At 31.7% G+C, this 12,047-nt stretch overlaps 2 protein-coding genes across 2 annotated transcripts; both read right to left on the bottom strand.

Moving 5' to 3' along the window:
• Positions 1-3,745: 3,745 nt before the first annotated feature.
• LOC114715641 (disease resistance-like protein DSC1) lies at positions 3,746-6,600 on the bottom strand. The gene is made up of 3 exons (XM_028900500.1): positions 5,971-6,600; positions 5,205-5,498; positions 3,746-4,831 (listed from the first exon to the last, which is right to left on the bottom strand). Exons 1-3 carry the CDS (start codon positions 6,598-6,600, stop codon positions 3,746-3,748), a joined length of 2,010 nt encoding a protein of 669 aa, XP_028756333.1.
• Positions 6,601-7,204: 604 nt separating this feature from the next.
• LOC114715640 (TMV resistance protein N-like) lies at positions 7,205-7,702 on the bottom strand. The gene has a single exon (XM_028900499.1). It carries the CDS (start codon positions 7,700-7,702, stop codon positions 7,205-7,207), a length of 498 nt encoding a protein of 165 aa, XP_028756332.1.
• Positions 7,703-12,047: the final 4,345 nt, after the last annotated feature.

Raw genomic sequence — 12,047 nt, 5'->3', positions numbered from 1 at the left:
GCTCAAGCTCTTCAAATGCTTTCTGATAACTCTCAAATTGCTTCCTCACATGTGAAGGATCTACTCTATGGAACACTGGCATAACAAGGTGACCTTGTTACGTTCTTGGAGCACTCTAATACTCCTTCAGTCCTTAATATATGACCCAATTGTTGAGTTGGTTTGTTTAAATATAAGACCATTTCTGTATTTATCAATTTTCTCTAAATTACCCCTATGGATACTCCCTCAACTATAATCAAGTAGAAGAGACAGAGAGGGGGTATTAAGAAAGATAATTATGGTGTTTTAGAAAAATGTGTCACATTTCTTATAATCAACTAATTTACCTAACTTTCTTAATATAATGAATTAGTTAAATAGATCTTATATCAAGGACCGGAAGAGTGTTTCTGTAAGCTCCTTCAAGCACTACGTGGAAGATGTGTTAATAATTGGGGGATATTAAATGCCCTTGCGCATATAATAAAAACATCTCAACTTAAAAGATCGAGATATGGGTATATAGGAACATTTAATATTATAATCAAGTCTTTGCATGGATTTGTTCAAAATCAACAAAATCATATACTTGTGAAATATTTCATCCAGTAAAAGTTACATCAAGTAACAAACGCATCCACTAAATGCCAATGGATCATAGAGTATCCCAGAAAATTAAGATTTGTAAGTCGCTGTTTCTTCCATCAGCTTCTTATGTCTTCTTTAACTGACGAGATATCGATATTCATCCTTGATATTCGCAAAGCTTTCCCAGCAACTTCAGTAATTTGATCTGCCATTACGACATAGAAGAGATGAAATTCCAATCCTTAATTATGATGTGGGATTGGGGGAGGGAACCCCAAGAGTTGCAAAACATTCACAATCATTCTTTCTCCTTTTCTCTTTCCCCGAAAAAAAAATCAAAGTTTAAGCGAGTTAAATTTCAGTTTTCATTAGACTAGTATGCCTTTACTTGGGTTTTGGCATACACACAATTAGAATAAAATTTAAAATTTTTTAAATTAAAACCTATGAATAAATCTTTGGGCTTTGCTTAGCATGCGCTAATCATGAAGATTTTTTCAACTGTTCAAAAATACTTGGCTGCTATAAACTGACCATGTTGGACGAATTGAAGTAATTTACATTCCATTTACGGATGTGCCTAATAAAATGAAACTCTATATATATATGTATGTATGTATGTATATGTTATATCCAATGTTAGTATGTCTCTCTAGCCCATTGGAATTAATATAACTAGGTTTTGTATAATACAATGAACAGGCCAATAAATAAATGATGCATTTCAAAAGAAGTTATGAATTAAGACGAGAATACTGTGCAAAACAATTTCTTACTGTGTTCACTCAATAATGAAAATTCAAAAGAAAAAAAGAGAGAGTAGTAAACAGCAAAGTATGCTCTAACCATTCAAAGGGACAAGTTTGAGAGAAAATTAAAGGATCGATAAGAAAGATATTAAGTTCAATTCATTATTCGATTAAAATTATTTACGTCATAAGGCACGCTTTTTCGCTTCAATAATCCAGTCATGTTGTTATAAAGAAAATGAATTTCAGATATCCACTAGGAAGAAATTCAGCTCAGTGTAAAACCCTTGATGAGCTATTACGTGCATACATATATAGATATATATTTTGAATAAAAAGAAAAATCAAATGACATTAAGAAGTAATAACAGCTACAAAGTTCTAATAAATTGAGGGAAAATAAAAACATCTCTAAACCTATTGCATGCATATATACACATATATAGCTACATGATTTGATAATAAAAAAATTGATGTCATTACCGTATAAAAGAAGAAAGCAATTCTCAAGGAAAAGAACGCTGAGAATCAATGATGATGACTACTTTATTTTTAATTCTTTCGGAACCGACAGATCAATTGGACGCAATTTACATATATTTTGTATTTTGTGGCAATTTACATGTGGTTTAGCCACCATTGATATCCGTTATGTGTTTAGAAACTAATGCTTATAATTGAAAGATTATAAAAATAAAAAAATACAAAGACCTAATTAAAAATCAAGTGAAGTTACATGAACTTACATTTTAATTTTTTGAAGACTTCGAAAGTGGAAACTAAGATTAAAACAAATAAAGAAGACTGAGATTTATTTTAAGACCGGAAGACAGTAGTCAAATATGCCTCTAGCTTATCATTTATTGAAGAAAATATACTGTCGTAACTTGTAATCGAAAGAAAATGTATTACTGTTTTGGTCGTTTTCTTGAAGGAAAAGATGAAATTGAAGTGAGGGAATACTTCTGAAAATGCATGGTTGCTTTACAGGTTCGGGTAGTCTCTCACTCTTTGCTTAATCCCATTTCGTTGTATTATGATGCATATCCATGGTATCAAATGTTAAATTTATACCGTCCAATATTAAATCCCAGCAATGAACTGTTAAACTCAATCTAATTGCCTGAAGCAAAGGTGGGATGTGACCTAGCATATGGGTAGAATTTAAAGAGTTTAAATTTAAATTAAACTATCTTGATACACGCACACGCACATATATATGTGTATGCATGTGTGTATGTACAAAGGTTATTTATCCCAAATGAGTTCAATAAAAATCAAATCTGACTCGATGCTCCATAGTACTAAACATCATAGGAATGCATAAAAAAATAAAAAAAATTTATACCAACATTCCTTTTTAAGGATTTAATATATTGATAGGTTAAAAAAATTTTATGTTTTGCAGTTCTTCCTCCTCCTCCTCATCATCATTTTACATAATCACATCTAAATATCTATCTTACTATATTTTAATGTATCTTTTTCTCTGTTGCAATAGAATAATTAATTTCAATAACATTATATATGACAGCCGCGGTGCAGTTGAAACTGTTACCACTGTCTTAATTTAACCTTTTAATTTATTCATTTGTCTTAATTCCCTTCTAACTTTTGTATGCTAGTTTCTCGTAGCATTTCATTGTTGCTTTTAAATTCATTCTTTATCGGAATTTTATTCATTTAATTTGGATCACATGAACCATGCTAATTTTTCATATAGCAGACGCGAAGATTTTAGGGTATTTTTAATCAAATGCAACTTTGAGGATTCGCAATATTTTCAGAACTGTGGTAATACTTTTTTTTCAGAGCAAGATGATCGGATGACTTGAACCAGATCCAATTTTTAGGCTCCTGATTATGAGTGTAATGGAGGCAGCCTTGTGAATATATATATATATATATATATATATATATATAGATGAAATGAAAATGATGCAGCCATCAGTGATAAGCATTGAAAAGGAAAAGTTAAGAGAGGATGTTAGTGTTCAAAATCAAACCTGTGGTTTCTTCTTCTCATATTCTTCAGATGCTTTCTAGTGATTATATTTCCAGACTGCTTCTTTGCAGGCCGATTGCACTTTTGACAGGCCGATTGCGTTGCATTAGAGCTACGATGTGGATGCAATAACGCCAATTGAATTTGTTTGATGTAATTTTGATATTCAACTGCAGATGTCGGGCACACCCCACACTCTTTGATCGCTACTGTTGTTTCATCATCATAAGGCGAAAAGGCTGTGAATTCAAATTGAAGCAATAATGGATGATAGGTAGTGTTGCTTTGAGCTTCTCTTTTCTTTTCTTCAATTGTCCTTTGCACCTCTCCCCATGACTCTGCATCGTACCAAAGACAAACATGATATGACAACCGAGACACATGAAAAGACTCGCCTGGGGACATGTAAGCATATTGTCCATCAATAAACAATTTGGCACCAATTGTAGTCCACGATCGTGATCCATAAATCACGGCAAAAAATGAAAGCGCCATCCCAAGGTTGTGGAATCGAGCTGAGATCCACAGTCACCAAAGACTGTGTAGTCCTATACATGACCCACTCCGCAACTCTTCCTCCTGGATATTCCATTTGAGCCCGGTAATGAATGTCTTTGTTATTATTCATGTGAAGTAGCACTTTGGCCTCAACAGCTTTGATTGACTGCCCATCCAACTTCATGCAATTTCCGAAACTGAAGTTATCATAATAATACCCTTTTCCTTCTATATCTTCACTCATTAAAGGTGAATGTAAGGTCTCAAGGGACCAGCAGTCATTGGCTTCCAGTGTACAGATAGAGGGAGGGAGTTGTGGTAGGGACAGAAGCCTTTTGCATCCATCTAAGGTGAGACATTGCAGGCTTGAAAGATGTTTGATGCTTAAAGGCAAGGTCTCTATATTACTCCTCGAGAGATCTAACTGACTTAATGACGACAACAAGCTGATGTTGTCAGGCACTTCAAATAATTCACTACAACCCCTCAGCACTAGAGCTTCCAAAGCACGCATCTCATCAAATATGGAACGTAGATTTGATGCTAGCTTATTACAATAATCTGCATGAAGGCGTTGGAGGGTGTGCTTGTCAACCAATTTGTGAAGACTTGTCACCCCTTCGCATCTTTCTAGGTCCAAAAAATAAATTTTGCTGAGACATCCGCTTGATGAGGACAACTCACCATTGATGGCTGTTCCACAAAGCATCAATTCAAACAAATTATATTCTGAGGTCACTGAAAATTCGCATAGTCCTGAGCATCCCGTCAAGTTGAGCATACTTAGTGATTTGAGATGGGTGTTGCTCGTAAGGCTGGTAAGGGCTTTGCAACCACTTAGCAATAATCCACGAAGGCTATGGAGAGATAAAATAGAGGGATGAACACTCTGCAATTTTGAACAACCATGAAGATAAACTTCTGCAAGATGTATGGCCTTGGAAAAATTTGGGAGCTCAGTCAAGTCTTTTGATTCATGAAGATCAATTTTGGTTAAATTCACAAGATTCTGTAAAAAAAAATAATAAACAAATTACATGGTAAGATTGGCGGCAAAAATAAAAATAATTACACTCTCTTATCTTTTTTTTAATAAGACCTTGTTAGCAATTTTATTTACAAAATTAGCAATGTCAAAAAGTATTACAAAATTTTTTAAAATTACACTTAACCAATAATCTATATAAATATTAGTGTGATGGTGAAAGGGAAATGCGTTTTCTAGAATGGGTTGTCAATCTTTTATTAAATTTTCTAAGAGATTTTAAGGACCAATAGGTAAAAATTTATAAATGATACTGAAGAGAGGGTGCATATATAATAAAATTTTTCCAACTAGTGTATTAATAATATTTTATAAGAGAAAAAAGTATAAAATGTACCTGCTCTCCATCCCAGAGTTTTGTCAAATTGCTGTTGGGCATTTTTATTTCAACAAGATTTTCTCCATTGAATGTTGTTGGCAAGGACTTTAAAGGGCATCCCACCCAATCCAATAGCATGAGATTTCTTGGCAAAAGCTTCATACTAGAAGCATTTAACTTGTTGCTAAGCTGACCATTCAAATTTCCATAAAACCTAAGAAATTTCAGATTGGGCATTGAACGAAAGGCTTTAATAATTACATCCATCTCTTCAACTTCTGAAAGGTTCATAATCATGCCTTCAATACTTCCCTAGCAAACAAAAAATACTAATAGTAATAAAAATATTATCTAAATCAAATAGGAATTTGGAATTTAACAATCTTTTTAATTAAAAAAAAAAGTAAAAATTTCATTCTTACCATACTTTTCTTCAATATCGCAGAACCTTTCTTGAAAATCCAAAATATCTTGCACCATGTAGGATATTTTAATGATTCTTCACGAACAATTTGTTTACCCATTTCTTTTATCAGATTGTGCATACATATTCTTCCTCTATAAACAATATCTAAAAGAGCTTTATCTTCAAGACTTGTCAATCCAATCTCGGTTGAATAACCACATCCATCTAACAATTTTTTATGTGCTTAACATGTACATCATAATAATTGAAAAAACATGCGATATGCAAGAAAATATTTTTCTCTTCCTCATCAAGTCCTTCAAAACTCAATTTGAGGATATCGTTAACTTTTAAACAGGGTAATTTTTGAAGCTTTACCAGTTGGCTTTCCCATGCTTCTTGATTTTTGCCATGCAAGAAGGAGCCTAAAACCTTTAGGGCCAGTGGATTTCCACCTGCATATTCAGTCACTTTTTCTGCTAGCACCTTTATCTTTGGGCCATCATATCCTTTTTTGAAGGCATTCAAGGCGAAAAGTTGAAAAGCTTCATCAGGATTCAAACAATGAAGCGCATATATATCATCCACTTCATTACCAAGTATTTGCTTATCTCTGGTTGTTATCAAAATTTTACTACCTGATCCAAATTCAAGTCCTCGGACTAGATTTTCTATTTGCTCAAGATCATCAACATCATCAAGCACAATGAAAACTTTTTTCCTACCAAGCCTACTTATGGTACAAGGATATATTGCATTGCGAATGTGAGATTCTTTATCCCCTAATAACCTCCAAACAATTTTTTCCCTCAAAGCATCTATTCCATGTTTCTTTGATTCTTCCCTTACATTAGCCAAAAAGCAAGACCCTTCATATGTAAAATGCAATTTGTTAAACAATGCTTTTGCAAGAGTTGTTTTGCCCAAACCGCCCATGCCCCAAATTCCAATGAATTGGCAGCCACCGTTGTTTGAACCTTTGTCCAACAATGATTCTACATCTGCCATTCTTTTGTGAATTCCAATCAAGCCTTTTAGATAATCTTCACTTTGATGCCTAGGGCCCAACTTTTGTATGACACAATTCACTATTTCTTTAATTAGCTCAGCTTCATCCCTACACACCATTGAAAAAATAAAGAGGCACCAAATTTAATTCCACATTATCTATTCATTTCAAATTTTGAACTATTCCTAACGACATGTAACTATGAAGATTCGCCAATTTTTAAAATTTGTTATAATATTTTTTTTGAGAAATATTACTTATATTAGATGGCATAACTATGTGTGTGTATCAGAAAGATCATTATAACCATATATCCCTCCGGTCGTTAATATAAAACCTAATTGTTGAGTTGATCATGACTCTAAATATAAGACTTATTGCTCATATTTATAAAATTTTTCTAAATTATCCTTGTTGATATTTTCTCAATCATAATCAAGCAAGAGAGGGAAAGAGGATATTAAAGACAATAATTGTGATGTTTTAAAAAAATGTCATTTTTTTATAATTAATTAGCTTATCTAACTTTTTTTTTTAACCAGAAGCCTAACTTTTTAAATCTAAATCAGTTAAATATAAGGACCGAAGGAATTTATATACAAGTTACCTATCGAAGCTACAATGCCACCCAGATAAATTGGCGGCATGAGTGAGAGCCTCCCTCCACTTTTGCAGCTGGTGCTTATTGATGCTGCTTTTGCGCTCATGTTCTTCAAATGCTTTGTGGTAACTCCCACATTGCTTCCTCACATATGAAGGATCTACTCTATAGAACACTGGCATAACAAGGAGACCTTGATCATTTTTGGAGCACTCTAATATTTTTGCAAGCTCCGTCAAGCACCACGTGGAAGATGCATAGTTTTCTGAGAAGATCACAAGGAACAGAGTTGAATCTTCAATGGCTTTCTCAAGAGATAGCCATACCCCATCTCCTCTCTCAAGTCTATAGTCGATGTATGTATCTATTTGGTTTCTGCGAAGAGCTTCATGAAGGTGGCTTGTGAAGTTGAAGCGGGTGTCCTCACCTCTGAAACTAATAAAAACATCATATTTCTTTGGAGATTGAGGAGATGGAGCAGCGGAAGAAGATGAGGCCATATCAAATTGCTTGGCTACTATAAGCAAATGACAAGAGAACTGCGACTGCTTTCAATTCAGATTCAAGAACGATTGGTAATAGGAAACAAAGCGGTCTTAGAGGAAGATATATAAGATTTTAGCGGAGTAGATTGAGTCAACCAAGTCAATAAAAATTGGAACAAAATGAAAAATAAATAATCATAAATTGCAAAGAAAGGCCGTCCTGCCGAGTTATTAATGTGAGGAGAAGACAGCACTAAATGAAGAACATAGTACAAAGAGAAAGGAAACTCCAGTGACACTTTCTCCGAAATGTTGAAAGCTTAATCAAATTTTCCAAGTGCTGGTCAAAAAGAAAAACAAAATCAAATTTCCTAAGAAAATATGAACGCCTGCTGTCAAATGTCCTCATAAAATATGATTTAATAAAGCACCATGATTACACCTCTCTTATTTTTCCCCTCGGCAGCATTGGAAATAATATAACGGATTGGACATGACAGTGAGAATAGTAAAACTACACTCTCATAACCGCGTAAATTAAAGTAGAAAGTTCACACACAATTGGATAGCTTGTTTGCTTATAATTATCTGAGAATAATTTTGTCTTATATTAAAGATAAAAAGCAGTACAAGGGAGATGAAGTCACACATTAGGCTCGTATGTATCTTCTTATCTTAAGTACTTATAGCCATTTTCATTTTTAAAAAAAGTATTTTTAATATAAATAAAAACTTTAAAAAAATTAATTTACATTTTTTATAAATAGTTAATTCAATTTACTTATTTAATTGATCTGAATTAATTATTTATCTATTATAATTAGGAATAAAAACAGTATTCAGGTAGTACATAGCATGCGCATGCATTTTATTGCGGAGCAAATTATTGAATAATGACATGCAGTGCGCAGAAAGCAAAAGTGAAGTGCCAGAAAATCCAAGGCACGCGCGCATGGCTGATGGTAAAGAGCCTCATGAATAGTGATATCTCTCATTTTGAGGAATAATATTAAATAATGTTTTGTATAAAATGTCCCCTAATACCGATCTATTGTCATGTAGTTTTTCTTCTTAATGAATGATATTATATTTTTACTAAAAAATAAGACTTATCCCAACTCGGATTGAAGTTCAGAAAATGCAAAAGGATAAATTGAGGGTAAGAGCAGAAAAATGAAAAAAAAAAGTGTTAAGACATAATAATTCAGTGAAAATAGTTTATCTGTATGTTTACAGAAATTAGATAATTTTTTATCATACGAGAACAATGAAGTAATGCTGTACGCAGGCACACTTCAAACAAAAGCCAATAAACAAAAAAAAAAAAAGCAAATAAAAGCTACTTTTGACTTTTATACCAAGATCGTCAATCTGCCTATGAAAATGGAATCTCCGTTGGCTTTTTGGCATGTGACTCCCCGTTTCAAAGGGGGGAAAATAAATCACCGCGAAACTTCATGGAATGGAATGCGGTCCATTTCAAAACGGGGATGGCCCTCCAACAACTCTGCACTCTGAACTTAATTAAAGCTTTCTTTTTTCTTCTTTTTGTACCCAAGAAAAAAACACTTCCTTTTATGCTCACAATCAAATATTCTTCTTAATTATATTGATCGTTTCTCTTAAATACCCCTACTATTAGGCAACACCGAAATTTAATTAGTTTATTGTGTTTTTTTCTTTTAGATTTTCAGTTCTGTCACAATTTAAATATGTGGGTTGGTTTGGATTAAGGTTAATCAAAGTGATTTTTATAAACTGACGTCAGGAGCATTTTAGTATTTCGGTTAAAAGTTTAGGATTATTTTTACACAATTAACCTTTTTTTCAAATTAGGGTTATTTTGGTATTATTAAACATTATCATGGGTCTCACTACATACAAAAAGTGATGGCTGTAAGACTATAACCATGTCATTTTTGCTTTGATTTTACAAATTTATAAGTACTTTTGCATTTTTAAAATCTATGAATTATGCAATTCTTGATATAAGAGGAGTATCCAATAAATTCTATCTAGGTGTATACAAATGATGAAAAATGGAGATTATAGGAAAAATAATAATTATGGGTAAAAGCAGTGAGATGCCAAAAGAGCAATCATTTAAAGGCAGCTAAATTCTCAAAGAAATTGCTGAGAAATGAATTGGAAATACTGAAAGGTTTATTCAAAATTTAAATATCTTGTTTAATATTAATACTTATGAATTACTGTTTGTTTGAATGATATTTATAATTTATTTTTTTAAAAAATTTTAACATCTGAGCTGTCATTGTATTTATTGATCTTTTGGACTTAATTATCATTTCACTAACAATTATTCTATTATATTATTGTCGGGTATTTTGAGTTCTGGAAATCACAAGGTAACTTCCAGAAAGTCTGGCGTGCTCTAATGAGTCAGATAATTTGGGTCAAGTGAGGCTCCTAATAAAAACTAGCAAGATTTTTTATTTTCTTGCCTTAACTTATTCCAGTGCCAATATTTTTAATCTCTAATTATTTATAATAAATTTATTTTTTTAAGAAGTGACAGTTATAAAATTATTTTTATTTTAAATTTTGTGTATATTAAAACAAAAAATATCCAAATATAAAAAAATATTAAATTGAATCTGAATCATCGAAAATCAATGTGGTTGCTTCTTATTATGACGAGGGTATTGTACAAAGTAAACCTGCATTTTTATTATTGTTTTTCAAGACATGCAAAAGATAAGTTTTTATAAATTATGTATGTTTATTTTATCTGTTTTTATTTTATTTTTTCGGCTTGTAATTAGCACTTCTTTATATACTGTATTTTCTTATTTTGAATTTTAATGCCTAAAGTAATGTATTTGTGAGTCTTTGTTCTCTAAAACGTAGGAGACAACTAAAAGCAAAGCCGACTTTTACCCGTTTTCGTGTGCCTTCCGAAGAGTGTGTTTTTTTTTTTTTTTGAGTTTTAATGCGTACTTCGGAAATGACCTTGCTACTTTCTCCCAGATTTCCTAAAGGCTTTCACCCAAAGCTTAGTTAATAAAACAATAGAAATGATTCAAATTTAATAAGTGCATGATGACCAATTATATACTCCATCTGTATCTTATTATAAGATCTAATTTTTTGAATAGATTTGTCTCTTTTTATAAGATTCCTTTTGAGTTTGTCTGAACATTTAATATATTATCACTTACTTTACCCCTAGTTTAATGTATTAAATATATTCTCTTTCTTCATTTATCTCACTATTACTCTCTCACATCTATCCATTTATATATAGGGGTATATTTGGAAAAAAATTGTATTTGCTACATATTAATTGCTTTTAACTAATTTTAACTGTTTTCTTAAACTGCATAATTTAATTAAAAGGATCTTATAATAAGAGACGGAGTAGTATACCCATCCTACTCGTAAAAGTTGAAATTAAGCACGCAGCCAAAATAGGGAAGATATAAGTAGGCACGAATCCATTATGTTTTATTTTAATTTATTATTTTTTAAAATTTATTAAATTATATGTATGAGATATATGTCATTTTACATGTAAACTTACTTTTCTAAATAAGTTTTAATTTAACAAACTGACTTTTATAACAAATCAATTCAAATATAAATCACATTAGGCTAATTGATTTTTGCAAAAGTTATATAGAATAAAAGTCAGTTTTGTCACTGTTAATCCAAATACACCTTAATTATTTACATCGTATTTCATATATAATATTTAATTAATTTTAAATAATTTTTTATTTACATAATTCAGTTAATTAATCCAAGTACACTCTAAGTACTTATTTACATCGTATTTCATATATAATATTTAATTAATTTTAACTAGTTTTTTATTTACATAATTCAGGTAGTTGGTTGTCATCTGTTATATGTGTGAATGAGTTTTTAAACTCAAATTTGTTGGTGACATGTTCGAATGAGCATGTGTTTCATTTGTATTAAACAAAACAAAATAACCTAATTTTGTTTCCAAAGATACAAAGGCAAGCAAAACTTGAAAATAGATAACCTATAACTTAGTTTTAATTGTGTACCTTAGCGTCCATTCCTTACTGAAAGTAATTGCCTAAACAAAAGTTAAAAGAAAATCGCTCCTAAACGACCTGTCGGCCAAACGAATCTAATGGTTGTTCGAGTTCCCTTATTTTAAAAAATTTTGTATTGTGTGAAAATAATTTTAATTCATAAAACGTAAAAATAATTTTTTTAATTGATTATTAGAGGCATTTAGCCAATGATGTGCAAGTCTTGACATTTTTAATTATTATTAGCTCTCATTTCCTCTCCTCTTTAATAAAACGAGCTGCCATCAAGGATAGAGCCGGTAATATGGGCCAACCCGCCGATTATGGGTTGGCCC

This window comes from Neltuma alba, unplaced genomic scaffold (assembly GCF_004799145.2).
Source record: "Neltuma alba isolate B1F8T4 unplaced genomic scaffold, ASM479914v2 tig00011603_pilon, whole genome shotgun sequence".
NCBI lineage: Eukaryota > Viridiplantae > Streptophyta > Magnoliopsida > Fabales > Fabaceae > Neltuma > Neltuma alba.
The sequence above is the reverse complement of the archived record's forward strand: the minus strand, read 5'-3'. Positions and strand labels throughout refer to the sequence as shown.

Excerpts from the sequence above, each read along its gene's own strand:
- LOC114715641 (XM_028900500.1), bottom strand. The coding sequence starts at position 6,600 with ATGGCAGATGTAGAATCATTGTTGGACAAAGGTTCAAACAACGGTGGC. Across the intron at positions 5,499-5,970 it reads AAGCATGGGAAAGCCAACTG|GGAAGTATTGAAGGCATGAT; the intron begins GTAAAGCTTCAA and ends TTTGTTTGCTAG. Across the intron at positions 4,832-5,204 it reads AACTCTGGGATGGAGAGCAG|AATCTTGTGAATTTAACCAA; the intron begins GTACATTTTATA and ends TTTTTTTTACAG.
- LOC114715640 (XM_028900499.1), bottom strand. The coding sequence starts at position 7,702 with ATGGCCTCATCTTCTTCCGCTGCTCCATCTCCTCAATCTCCAAAGAAA.